The 14454-nt window shown below is 39.3% G+C and overlaps 2 protein-coding genes across 2 annotated transcripts; both read left to right on the forward strand.

The window, feature by feature from the left end:
• The first annotated feature begins 3183 nt into the window (after positions 1-3183).
• Positions 3184-9035, forward strand: LOC144056840 (tubulin beta-6 chain-like). The gene is made up of 4 exons (XM_077573927.1): positions 3184-3277; positions 4580-4688; positions 4757-4867; positions 5989-9035. The coding sequence occupies exons 1-4, from the start codon at positions 3221-3223 to the stop codon at positions 7143-7145; spliced, it is 1434 nt and encodes a 477-aa protein (XP_077430053.1). The 5' UTR covers positions 3184-3220; the 3' UTR covers positions 7146-9035.
• A 1192-nt stretch (positions 9036-10227) lies between these two features.
• On the forward strand, positions 10228-14300 carry LOC144057113 (PRELI domain containing protein 3B-like). Its single transcript, XM_077574377.1, has 6 exons — positions 10228-10464; positions 11511-11679; positions 12246-12335; positions 12591-12661; positions 12749-12851; positions 13039-14300. The coding sequence occupies exons 1-6, from the start codon at positions 10433-10435 to the stop codon at positions 13156-13158; spliced, it is 585 nt and encodes a 194-aa protein (XP_077430503.1). The 5' UTR covers positions 10228-10432; the 3' UTR covers positions 13159-14300.
• Positions 14301-14454: the final 154 nt, after the last annotated feature.

The raw sequence follows: 14454 nt of genomic DNA on the forward strand, positions 1-14454 counted from the left end.
TTCTCAGCCCCGATATCGGTTTAGCCCCGGGAGAGAGAAAAAAATAATCAAAGAAGACTTGCCAGTTGTTTGTCAATATGTGCCCTACGATTATTTAATTGATTGTTAATCAATAAATTGCCTGAACTCTAAATGAATCCACGATTTATAATCAGAAACATCCATCCATCTATCCATCCACGTTTCCTCACTGGTAGGGGCATTTCTCGAACCCCAATTTTTTTAGTTATTATCTTAAGATAAGTAGAATTTTTATGTTGTTTGGTGCCATTCATTCTGGACATGTTAGTTCAAGTCCTGATTCATCTCTCAGAATTTAGCTTGCAGTAAAACTGTGTCCAATAATTTTTATATTTTTCTTAATACAAGAGTTGAATCAGTTTTAGTTTTTACCAGAATTTTTTTTTTTTACGCAATCTGTATCTGTACTTCCACTTTAAGAATAAATTAAGTATCCAAAGTCCCCGCTGTGCTTGATTCATGACAAGTGCTTTTGTTTTGAAGTGACGCTTGCACTGTTTCCAGTTTTTGTCTTACTTTGACTTGACACATCTGGATTGAAGCAGGGTTTGAATCACATGATTGCCCTGAGTGTCATTGAGCTGGAGGTCCACAAGGGGAGGCGAGCCCTCTTTTGAAGTCCTCCTCTTGTCAACCTGGCCATACACAATGTATCAATCAATAACCGGCCACTTATATAAAAAATAAACTTAACTCATTCACTGCCAGCTGTTTTTAAGTCGAGTTTCCCACATTGCCAGTTATATTGACTGATCGTTCAAGACCCACAGAATATTGTGTTGGTTACACATTATATTAAACACCTACCAAACTTCATATTTCCCCAGAAAAAAAGTCTGTTCATACATTTTTGCATTATTTAGTAGTAGGCAGTAAAATGTGTTGGTTTTTACAAGAAACAAAACAAAATTGTTTCTGACCAAAAGCTTACAACATTCACTCATGAACTGCATCCTATTTACATGTACGTACTCTGAGTGCTTAGGTGCCAGAAAAAGAGCTCAAATGGATGGCTATATCACACATGCAGTTTGACTAAAATCACAACCTGACCCACTTTTCTAAAATACAAGTCATGCACCTCTAACTTCCTTTCAGTTTTATGAAATCAAAGGGGGGAAACCCATGTGGTTGGATCGCTGTAAAAATGAATTCCCGCTCTGTCAAACCAAGAACTCGATTCGTTTTGAGGATTTTTGGTCGAAAGGTGATCGAGAAAGAATAGAAATTGAGCATGTGTTTATGGCTAATATGATCGATTATTTTTCATACAATAAAACAACATTGAGAGTTGAACACAATCTGACTGTCACTGTTGCAAAACCTTTATTAATGGTAATGATTTAAAGAGGACAATTTTTTGTTATGATTTGTATAGTTCAACAAAACGAGCAACGAAGTAAATCTGATCAGTTTTTTTTTCTTCTTTTTCTTCTGAAAATGTGTCGGTGAGGAAACCAATTTGTGACATCATTGCTGAGTTACAGGCTCCCGAGACCTGTCATTTCGAAGAGGCTCGACTACCGGACTATACAGAAGCACACTCTTGTCAAAGCAAAAATGTAAGAAGAGCTGCAGTGTTATTTTAGATCACCGTTAGGTAACAATGTTACTATCGCATTAGTTTCTGGCAGCACATACTTAAGCAGCACAGACTTTAATATTCAGCTAAATTGTCAACATGCTGTTTGAGTTTACACCACTGCACAAATGGACATTGATGACAGGGGGGGGGGGGGGATTCAGTGGATTACAAATGAAGTGCTGCTTCCACAAGTGAAAATGCAATTGCATATGTATGGGCGTTGACTCCATGGAGATGGTTAAATCAAATTAGTGGTGGCTTTACGAAAGCAGCATTAATTTGCAGCCTGGATTTAGAGTGCTGCGAGATTTGTTCCTCAATGTTTTATTGTTTGTTTGTTTAAGTAGGCTAAGCTGGGAACTGTTTGAAATTATGAAAAATTGAAATACTACGTCTCCTTTAAGTCACATAATAACATTCTTAACTGCCGTATATTTATAAAGACAATACTGTATAACCACTGTAACTAAATAATAGCATTTGAGCATGACAGACATAAATGAGGACAGAACACGAAGGTGTTTGCGAGGCAATACTGCCACCTATTGGTGTTTCCTATGTATTGCAAGAATTAAAACAATCTTCAATTCTTTCTTTCTTTCTTTCTTTCTTTCTTTCTTTCTTTCTTTCTTTCTTTCTTTCTTTCTTTCTTTCTTTCAAATCATGTACTTAACAGCTTCCCTGTGGTCATTTCATGCTCTATGATTCACCCTCTTATTGAACTTTTCCCGAAGTAGCCTAAGATTTATGAGATAGCTTTCACTTGGGTGCATGCAGAATGTTCGCATCACACGTGAGTTTTCCCACACAAAGATAGTCACACCAGCACACAGACACACACAAAAAATGCATCAGGAGTTAAGAGAAGGAGCTCGTGGCAAAACAAATAAAGGTCAGTGCAGCTGAGCTGGCGAATGAGCGCCCCCTGTAGACAGGTGAGGGAGTTGTGAGGCAAGACTGAGGTAGCAAAATGTTATCTAAAAAGCTGAAGAACACATATTGAGTACCAAGTTTTGTATCACTTTCTAACTGGCTATTGTTCTGTTTCACAACTTGACCACACCACACACACACAAAGATTTGTCATATATTGGACAACTTTAATATTTAAATTTGTGGAGTTAAAAAAAATGCCTTATTATATTATTAAGATGACAATATATATAAGGTAAAATGGTCTTCGCTTCACTGACCCGCGACCCTAGTGAGGCTAAGCGATTCAGAAAATGAATGAATAAGTGGTCTACATTCTAACTGTATAGGCCATGTTTTAAATAATATTTTACCATTCCAAACTGTCATAAAAGTGTAATTGTAAGTTGTATAATGAAAATAAAATAAAGTAAAACTGCTGCCTCAACCATTAAAAATGTCTGCTAGACATGTAACACTTTAGTCTACAGTATATCAGAAATTCACATTGTCTACTTCTGAAATACTGTAGAAGCAGCGAGTGGGGTGTCCCCCCCCCCACCCCACCCCTGTCATTCGTCTCCCTCCCTCCCTTAACATCAGTGATGACATCACTAGTGAGTACATATAACCAGCTGGAGCCCTCCGGCTTATCAGATGCAACCACCCGCTTAACCAACTGCAGTTGATGCCTGCGTCATCATGCGTGAAATTGTACATCTGCAAATTGGACAATGTGGCAACCAAATCGGCTCAAAGGTAATTAAACTGAATGGTCGAAATGATATGAGAGCGAGCAGAGAATCTCTGACCACATCTGGTCAATGATATTATTATGAGTTTATTGTTGTAATATCATTGCTACTATGTCTTATTTAATAACAATTACAGTGTATATAACTTGCATTTTTTGCATTAAAAAAACCTTCAGTTTAAAACAACCTTAAAATGAATTAATGAGTTTTAACCAAAAACACCTGAACTATTTGTTTTAAATGACATTATATGTGCACTAAATATGTTATATTTTTGTCATTTATTAGTTTTTTTGTTTTACAATTAATGTTATTGTCAGACAGTCAACTCAAGAATAATATTCCGCTAAAGAAATTTTTATTCTATGACTTTAGACTTAGCATGAGACTCCACGTTTTTTCAGTGTTTTAGGTTGTTTACTGTTTTTATGTCATTCATTTATTGTTTTTTCCTGTTTTTGTTATTGTATAAATAATTTTAACTCTATTTACAGCACTGTATTCTGTATTGAGTTGAGTACTATGCCCAACTTAATAGCGATATGATAGTGATGATTACATAATTCACATTTTTTCTTACAGATGTTTGGTGTCATTTTACTTTTTTGGGGTAACATGTTTCATTTTGAATTTGGATTTAAATTAAAAAAAATATTGAATGCATATTTTCTCATATTATGCAAATGAAAATAATCTGAATATATATATATTCCAGAATTTATTTTAATTCAAAAAGTAATGCCATTGTCAATTTTAACTTAGCTTGAATGAGACCAAAATAATATTTTGAAAAAAAAGGAAAAAAAAGAACTATGCAATACTGTCTGTTGTAGATGGAACGTACGGTAAAATAAATGTAATGCCCGTTACATTGGGAGTTTTGGCCATTCTGGGTTTCCAACAGTCTGCAATATTATGTGACACTGACTCAAAGTCACACACTCAAAGTGTCAAAGATGTCAAAGTGACATCACAGTGCCAATAACAGTGAGTGACGTGGGTGTTTTCTGCCGGGCATTCTGTGAGGAGATAAGGGTGAGACTGGTGAGGGTGGGTCATTCTGTTTTATCGTGGCCAACGCCAAACAAGAAAGAGGAAGAACGAGATAATAAACGACACAGATGATATGTCAGTCAAGTGTGCTTGCCTCATTAGGTTGTCTTAATGTGCTGTAAATTAGAACCGTATCACATGGACACATTACAAGGGCATGTTTAAAATGCAAACGAAATGTAAGGCACTCACTCATAAGGTCAAGCTGATGGAATCACTATAATGGTCTTCGATGATGCATTTTTCCTCTCAGTTTTGGGAAGTGATCAGCGAGGAACACGGAATCAACAAGACAGGCATCTATGAGGGTGACAACAGAGTCCAACTTGACAGAGTCAACGTCTACTTCAATGAAGCACACGGTAAGGCCTCATCAAGAGAGTCCACAATGGATTTACTGATGACAAATGCATCTCTATTCCATGTCCAGGTGGTAAATATGTGCCTCGGTCTCTGCTGGTTGACCTGGAACCTGGAACCATGGACGCCATCAGAGGGAGTCGCATCGGTGCTCTCTTTAGGCCGGACAACTTCGTTCATGGTGAGCTGTGTATCCAAGATATTATGGATACAGTGGTGCATTGAGTAAGGATGCGAGTACCGATACCAGGTATCAAAATCGGGTTAGTTCCCCTTTGACGTTTACTGTCAAATTGAACATAAAACAAAGAGAATTACACATTGTATAGCAATATTGTGTTAGCTTAATGCTAGCATATAATAGAAAATGCCATTAAAAGGCTAATTTAACAGTTAGTATTGATAGTTGCAGTTGTAGAAGCAACACATATACGCATATACTTTATGATCTCAATTAAACAGAATTCCCAAGAAGCAGCTGGGAAACGGTGACCAATTCATTAAAAATACTTCAAGAAGTTAATTCCACTTCCAGTTGACGTTTACTGTCAAATTGAACATAAAACAAAGAGAATTACACATTGTATAGCAATATTGTGTTAGCTTAATGCTAGCATAATAATAGAAAATGCCATTGAAAGGCTAATGTTAACAGTTAGTATTGATAGTTGCAGTTGTAGAAGCAACACATATACGCATATACTTTATGATCTCAATTAAACAGAATTCCCAAGAAGCAGCTGGGAAACGGTGACCAATTCATTAAAAATACTTCAAGAAGTTAATTCCACTTCCAGTTGACGTTTACTGTCAAACTGAACTCAAAACAAAGAGAATTACACATGGTTTATCTAATGTTGTGTTAGTTTAGTGTTAGCATATGATAGAAAATGCCGTTGACAGGCTATCGCTAACGGTTAGCGTCGATAGTTGCCGTTGTAGAAGCAAGCGTTTACTTTATGAACTCAAACTGAATTCCCAAAAGATAGCAATTTGGCAAATGGTGAACGATTCATCAATAAGATGCTTCAAGCTTTTTAATTCCACTTCCAGTTGATGTTTACTGCCAAATTAAACATAAAACAAAGAGAATTACATATTGTGTATCTAATGCTGTTAGCTTAATGTTAGCATATAATAGAAAATGGCATTGACAGGCTAATGCTAACAGTTAGCATCAATAGTTGCAGTAAAGCTGTAAAGCACAACATGTAGATAGATAATACAATACTCAGGCATAAAATATGGCTAACACATTTGTTTTGTTTGTGTCCAACATTTGCCTTTACTTTGTCAATCCAGGTAACTCAGGTGCTGGCAATAACTGGGCAAAGGGCCACTACACCGAGGGGGCGGAGCTAATAGAACAGGTGATGGACCGGGTGAGGAATGAGAGCGAGAGCTGCGACTGCCTGCAGGGCTTCCAGATGGTTCACTCCCTAGGCGGGGGAACGGGTTCCGGCATGGGGACCCTCATGATCAACAAGATCCGAGAGGAGTACCCCGACCGTATCATGACCAGCTTCAGCGTCATGCCCTCGCCGAAGGTCTCCGACACGGTGGTGGAGCCCTACAACGCCACCCTGTCGGTGCACCAGCTCCTGGAGAGCACGGACGAGACCTTCTGCATCGACAACGAGGCGCTGTACGACATCTGCTTCCGTACACTCAAACTCACCACCCCCACGTACGGCGACCTCAACCACTTGGTGTCCATGACCATGAGCGGGGTCACCACTTCCCTGAGATTCCCCGGGCAGCTCAACGCCGACCTGAGGAAGCTGGCGGTCAACATGGTGCCTTTCCCCCGCCTCCACTTCTTCATGCCCGGTTTCGCCCCGCTCATCGCGCGCGGCAGTCAGCAGTACCGCGCCCTTACCGTACCCGAGCTCACCCAACAGATGTTCGACGCCCGTAACATGATGACGGCCTGCGACCCCAGACGGGGCCGCTACCTCACAGTCGCCGGCGTCTTCCGCGGCAGGATGTCCACCAAGCAGGTGGATGAGCAAATGCTGGCCATCCAGCAGAAGAACAGCAATAATTTTGTGGACTGGATCCCACACAACGTCAAGGTTGCCGTGTGCGACGTCCCGCCTCGAGGCCTCAAAATGGCCTCCACGTTCATTGGCAACAACACGGCCATTCAGGAAATATTCCGCCGAGTGGGCGATCAGTTCGCGCTGATGTTCAGGCGCAAGGCCTTTCTCCACTGGTACACGGGCGAGGGCATGGACGAGATGGAGTTCACAGAGGCCGAGGGCAACCTCAACGACCTGGTGTCCGAGTACCAGCAGTACCAAGAGGCCACGGCCGACATGGAGTCCGAACTGGAGGATGATGACGAGGAAGAGCCGCCTGTGATATCTACAGCCACAAGGATTCAATCTCGGATTGAAGTTACGAAGGAAACAGGGATAGAAACGAGTAGAGAAACGGAGGATGAGGACATACCTTGACCCGAGGAGAAGGAGTTTGGGAATATTTAAACAATTGTACTTTACCTGTACTGATTTTGAAGATGGATTGCAGGTGTGATTTATTGAAATAGAATATGTTTTGTCAATAGAGTAGCAATTGGGGTTAGCACAACAAGGTTGTGGGTTCGAATCTCAGCTCGGGGTTTCAGGAGTTTGTCTCCCTGTGCTTTTGTGTTTTTTTCCGAGTACTTTGACTTCCTCCCACATGCAAAAAACATGCATGTTACGTTCGTTTAAGTCTCTAAATTGTGAATTGGTGTGAATGTAATTTTGAAAGGTTGTTGCTATTGCTAATGAGCACAAGCGCAATAGAAAATGGATGGATTGATGTCCCTTTTGCCCTGCACAATACGTAGTATAGACCAGTGGTTTTCAACCTTTTTTTCAGTGATGTACCCCCTGTGAAATATGTTTTCAGCCAAGTACCCTCGAACCAGCGCAAAAAACAAGTTTTAAAGTGATTGACAGGTGAATGAGGTGATTCTAGGTGGCATATGACAAGTTGGGTCAAACCATTCTGGTATGGGGGAAATGCTGGGTTTTTAGGACACTGAAATTCATTTGCCTACTGAATATAAAATGCATGTTATGAACTTTTTTTTTTTTAAATATTAACATATACTTTAAAAAATATATTTTAAAATCTCATGTACCCCCTGGAGTACCTTCACGTACCCCCAGGGGTACTCGTACTTGTATAAAGGCTTCACTGCCTCTGTATTAATTAATAAATCTGTATTTCATTTGCTTTGTGATTAGTTCCTGCAAAGTGTTTACACTGACATTATGCAAAAGTTGAGAAAAAGTCACAATGACCGTCACCGAACCCTAACATTGTGATTTTATACATTTTCTTCATAAATAAAATTGCAATGTTATGAGAAAAAAAAAGTTGTATTGCTACGAGAAGAAAGTCAAAATGTTGGTAGATGAAAGTCGGAATGGTAAGAGAATCAAAGTTGTAACATTTTTAGGATAAAGTTGCAATGTTACATGAATGAAGTGCAAATGTTACTCGGCAAAAGTCAGAATGTTACAAGAATAAAGTTAAGTTGAGAAAATACTGTAAAGTTATAAAATCCTGAGAATAAAGTCATAAAGTTACAAGAATAATGTCATAAAATTGTGACAATAAAGTTGTGATGATGATAAGGCTAAATGTTACTCGATAAAAGTCGGAATGTTACGAATACAAAGTCATGAAAATAATGCAATAAAGTTGTGAGAATGAAGTCATATAACAATAGAGTCTGAAAGTGTTGATATTTGAGCGTTAATGTTACGAAAATAACGTGAAGTTGTGAGACTTCAGTTGCAAAATTAGAAAAATAAAGTTTGTGAGTAATATGCAACTGTCTCAATATATTCAAGAGGTGATAGAAAATAATGAAATACTTCGGATTGCCAATTAAAGCCAATAGAAGCGTGACACAAATTACGACTTTATTCCCACAATATTACGACTTCCTCTGCAGTAACTTAATGAGCCTCAACGGTCCTCATCTTAGCACATTTGTTTTTTCTCGTAGTATTACAATTTTGGGTGAAAAATGTTTACTTTGTTATTAATGGTACAACTTTCACAACTTTATTTTATAGTAAATTTTTAATTTTGTTTTATTTAAGTGTGGCTCTAATACGCGTTTGCATAATTCAGCTATACTTAGCTAGACTTATTGGAACAGAATTTTAACTTGACTTAACTCTAAGTGAGTGATGGACTGTACTGACGCTGATAAAGTGTGCTTGGCTGTCACTCTGTTTCCTCCCACTGTGAGCGACCTGGGACTTTGAGATTACACATTTTTACTGCCTTGAGTGTCTGTGCAATGTGATAAGTACAGAAATAAAGTTATCTAGACTCATGTATCTCATTGTGGTTTATTATTGTGACCAATAGGCTAACATGCGCAAATTATGAATGCAAATTATTTTTCACCAAAAATACAGAATAAACCAATTCAGCTTAGTTCAGAAAATAAGGTTTGGCCAAAAACCTAATTTTACATACAATGTGCAACAGTCATGTTATATTCTTATTTTTTTTGTTCATATAGAATATGCAAATTAAGTTGTAATGTTACAGGAACAACGTTGCAAGGTACCATTTTACCAATTTACCATAATTTCTAGAATAAAACTGCATCTTGCACCTGCTATCTGAAGCTGAGCCTTGATTGTTCATTATTAGAGCCATAGATCTGAGCCCTGAGCAACTTCTTAATTCATATTCCATAAACGCAATATTAGTCAGATTACCATGTTTAAACTAGTTGGGCTGCATAACACATATTATAAGGAAACATTTTGGATTAACTTCTCTTAGTTTAAAGTCGTAATTGCATAACACTGAAGGTTATTTATACAACTCTCACGAACAGAACACAAAAAGCATGATATTATTTTGACATAATACAGAGTAGGCCAAAAGTATTTACTGTATTTCATATTAACATTCTTATTTTAACAGGCAAATGATTTGAGTCAAGAACAAACAAACAAACAAAAAACAGAAAAGTTTTACGCAAAAATAACAAGCGGGTCTGAGAGGAAGCAAGGGTGGAACAAAAGAAGAAAGAAAAAAAGCAGGCCTGAGGTGGAAAAGAAGGTAGATGGAAAGGAAGGCAAGTAGCAAAGGAAGGACACAATAAAAAAAAGGTTGGTTTGAGTGAAGGAAGGGAGGAAAGAAAGGTGGGAGGAAGAAGCTAAGTAGAGAAGGCAAAAAGCAGGTAGAACTTAAGAAATTGAAGGAAGGAGGGAAAGTTACGCAGAAAGTTAGCTTTAAGTGAAGGAAGGAAGAGAGGAAGGAAGCAAAAACGGAGGGAACGGAGGAAGGAGGTTATGAAGGAAAAAAGGAAGTACTTCAGAAAGGAAACAAAAATATACTTAAACAATTTCAATATAGTGTGATCCTATTTTTGGCCCACCCTATTGTACACATATTTTTTTTTTGTATAAAAACGCCCTCCTGTTATGTCATTCAGCGCTATTTTATTACGCCATCAGCTGTCTGCACTAGCGCACTGCCCCGAGTGACTGACAGCAGGCCGGTCACGCGCCGTGATGTAGGCTGCTCAGCCGGAAGTGCGTCATCGCAGTCACGTGACAGCTCCATTGAGCGAGAGGAGGAGGAGGAGGTGAGACTCCGTTGTCTTGACTTTATCGCGGCATCTCACACACGTTGACCGGCTTCAGTGTGTGACTGATCACGCCGGCGAATTCCCCCTACCCATCCATCCATCTCTCTGACCCCAACTCGCCGCACTATGAAAATCTGGACATCCGAACATATATTCAAGTGAGTCCCGATGCGATAATTTATTGTGCAAGCGATAGTCATGTAATTTTGTGAACGGCTTACACAATTCATAAAGCAGAACATCCGGGTGCTTAATGATAGTAACTTCAAATGCTCTCTAGCTAGCATGCTAGCGATAGACTTTTCTTTTGTCGTCATGTTCGTTGGCCTGAACGGTCCATAATGATATCATTGCTAGCCAGTTAAAAATAGACGTAGAGGGTTATAAGAATGTTAAAAGGTGCATGTATAAGTGAGCGGCGTTCTTATTGCATAAGCGGCCCGTGTCGTTGGGTAACCTTTCCCCTACTTTTTCCCTCGCTCCGGCTTCGTGACGTCGCTAGTCAATCGCCGTCGTAGCGCGTGCACGCGTCTCCATGGAAACGAGACACTGATGACCTTCGACTGTGTGTAGCCACAAGCCGGTCGAAGTTTTCTCCGTAAGGACCCTTTTGTTCGACTTCATTCCCCCTATGTCAGGGGTTCCCAAACCTTTTGTGTCTTCGGACTACTTGCAGGAGAGAATTTTTTACCCTCATAATCCATACGCAAAAGGGGTCAATGTTGCCAATTTAGCAACTTGGTATATTTAGCCACTTCAGTGACTGTTTTTCAATAAAGCGACTAGCAAACAGTCTTGGGAGAATCACTTTTGAAAAGTAGTAAGTTGTGGTTACCAGTCACGTCCCCTCCAAAATTAATTTATTGAATCAACCACTCTATCATAAATGTATAAAAAAAACACTCTATCTTAAATGTAAAAAAAAAAAAAAAAAAAAGTCAAATTTTTGGGGGGGCGGGTTTCATGGGCCAGTTGCATATATATACAGGTAGCTTTGTAGGCCCCAATTCAAGTATTTTCTTCACTTGTGTAAAACTAGTTAATGTTTTGCGCTGTTCTTAACATTGGATAAGTGAAATACTTGAATGAAAAACATTTCTAGTCCATTCCATAAATATAAAATAATCAAAATGCAAACCAATACATGTGCGGCTGTATTCATTCATTTTGTATGTGGGCTTTACTGTTTATTTCCCTCCAACAGTCACCCTTGGGAGACGGTTACCAAGGCAGCAATGCAAAAGTATCCCAACCCGATGAATCCCAGCGTGTTCGGGGTGGACGTTTTGCACCGGACCGTCGACAAGCAGGGGCGCCTTTACAGCAAAAGGCTTCTCAGCACTGAGTGGGGTCTTCCCTCCATCGTCAAGTCTGTGAGTATCCAAAACCAATCTACTCCTTGAATGCTATTCCTGTCGTTGTACAGAAGAGTTGGTCCGGCTCACTGACTGGAGCGTAGTAATGCATGCTACAACCCGTGACCGCATGTGATGTAACATTACGAGTTAAAACGAGAGCTCACGGGAATGCTAAATCCGTTAGTACCCGTCTCCTGTGTCGTACCCTCCGTAACCCCTGCAAGGACAACTAGCTAAAGCAAGCTACCGTATTGCACGGCTTTGCGGTCTGAACACACGCCGCCCAGTAGGAAGCTGACCGTTACGAAGGACGTTTTAGGATGTACTCGCCGTCTGCGATCACGTTTATTAATATCCTTCTTTTTAACTCCCGCCCCAGTCAATGATGCATACGGTGCCAACAAACGAGATGTGTAATCTGATTGTTGGTCCTAAATGTTCATCTTATAGTGTATAATTTAGTGTTAAATATTCTCTTTAAGTCTAATGGTTCGAAGTTCAGCCTCACAGTCGAGAGGTTCCGATTTGAATCTCGACTCGGGCACGCTTATTCAGAATTATGTCTTCTCATTTGTTCTCAGATCATTGGCAACACGCGAACATGCACGTACATTCAAGAGCACTCCATCGTGGACCCGCAAGAAAAGAGCTTGGAACTTCAGTCCACAAATGTGAGTATTTATTAGATTAGGTTGTTTGCCTAGTAATGAGAATGATATGCATTTTTTTTTAACAAAGCTAGTAATACAGATGTTGGCAGTTTTAATGCATACACCCACACCTTGTAGATGCACTTGGTGGTGTTCTAATGACCTTTTTCTGGAATGAAGACTCGCCTGTTGTACAATCGAGTGTTCTTGCGCTGTACTGTTTTGAGAGTCGTCTGACAACTTTTTATCCTTTTGTGATCTCGCCCCACTCCGTAGATTACTTTCACCAACTTGGTGTCTGTAGATGAGAAGTTAACGTATAAACCCCACCCTGAGGATTCTAGAAAGTAAGTTCATAGAAGTGCACTGATCCGACATACAAAAATGACAATTCATAACTTTTTTTTTTTTTTTTTTTTAATTCTTCATCGTAGAACAATACTGACACAAGAAGCTATCATCTCTGTAAAAGGAGTAAGTCTAAGCAGCTATCTGGAGGGCATTCTCGCAAGCACCATCTCAACCAATGCAGGAAAGGTAGGAGATCATGTCATGTTTATACTGACTATTGTTTGATGGCAGATAGACAAATAAGCATTTACACTTACACTGAACACTTATGGACACGCGTTGAGCTATGGAACTGTAAAAAAAAAAAAAAAAAAAAAAAAAAAAAAAAAATCTTCTGACGAACTCAAATTAATCGATTTCTCTCTCTCTCCAGGGTCGTGAAGCGGTCGAGTGGGTGATCCGGCGGCTCAACACTGAAATCGAGGAGTTGGCAGCGACGGCACGCGTGACGATGCGAACCCCCATGGCCGCCGCCACCGTCACTGACAAATGACCTCCGCTTCCTATTTTTCCAGCAGAGCGTCCGCATGCCCCCGTGATACTCTTTGACACTGCCTGGTGCAAAGAAGCAAGCATGGGGTAAACAAGTGCCAAAACTTGTAGGCTGAATTTACAATACATGGTTCAAGTGACAGATAATTCTTTTTTTTTTTTTTTTTGCTCTCAAGTGGCACATTTAGGATATGCGTCATGACAGCATTAAAAGAACAAACATTAGATCGGATAATTTCATCTTGTTATATGTCTTCCATCAGTGTAAACACAGCCACATCAGATATGTGTCACTGACAACAAACCTGGAATTAGTAAAAAGAAAAGAAATCACATATAGGCATTCATTTTAAAATTGTCTACTTGAACCTACAGTGGAAATCCAGCCTTAGAAAAGCACCATAGCCAGTGTTGTAGTCTGGCGCAAACATGGCATGTGTCAAGCAAATGTGCCAATTGTGGTATGAAAAACAGTTGAGCGCACAAAGAGATGCATAGTCACGGCATTACAAAAGCATCCATACAAAGAAATGGTTCTCTACATGGAACTACTTCCATTTGAGAGTGGTTGTATACATTGAAGTGGTTTTGCGTGTCAGAGGACACAGTCAACGGCACATATTTTATTTAGGGTTTTTTTTTTTTGGGTGGGGGGGGTGTTGGAGTAACATCTTCAACAATCGTCTGAGACCTCATTTATAACATTCTGTGCTAGGCATCAGTAAATAAGCTAGTAATTTATTAGGTGTTATTTAATAAATAGTCACGTATTTAAGTTGCATGAAGGGATCAAGTTACCTTTTTGGAGTGATGGTGTTTTGATGAAGTCAAGAATGGTTGGCAGCTTTATTGTCCTTCCATGTATAAAAAAAAGGCTGCAGTCATTCTCCATTTGCACTTCCAACTAAGCTGCACATTTTGAAGGAGCGGATGGAACGGAACATTTTTCATACGGTTACGATGCACCGTGTGTTTTTTTTTTTTTTATGTATATTTTTTGAATGGAACACATTTATTCAAAATACAGGCTTTTAAATGAAGCAAGTTGTAAATTCAGTTGTAACTTGTGCCTCTGTAAAACAACTTGCCATGCCAACTCTGAGAATGTGCTAATAAAAGCATTTTGATGACTTTCTAAAAGTACTTTGTCAACTTTTTTATTTTTATTAATTGCCAGTTTGACGTGGACTTTCACGTTTTAAGATCAGAATTTGTCTTGCTAATTAAAATATTACCTAAATTATCATTAAGATTAGACAGAATCCTTAGTTCCACTGTTCAATATACATTGTTATAA

This window comes from Vanacampus margaritifer, chromosome 8 (assembly GCF_051991255.1).
Source record: "Vanacampus margaritifer isolate UIUO_Vmar chromosome 8, RoL_Vmar_1.0, whole genome shotgun sequence".
Taxonomy (NCBI): domain Eukaryota; kingdom Metazoa; phylum Chordata; class Actinopteri; order Syngnathiformes; family Syngnathidae; genus Vanacampus; species Vanacampus margaritifer.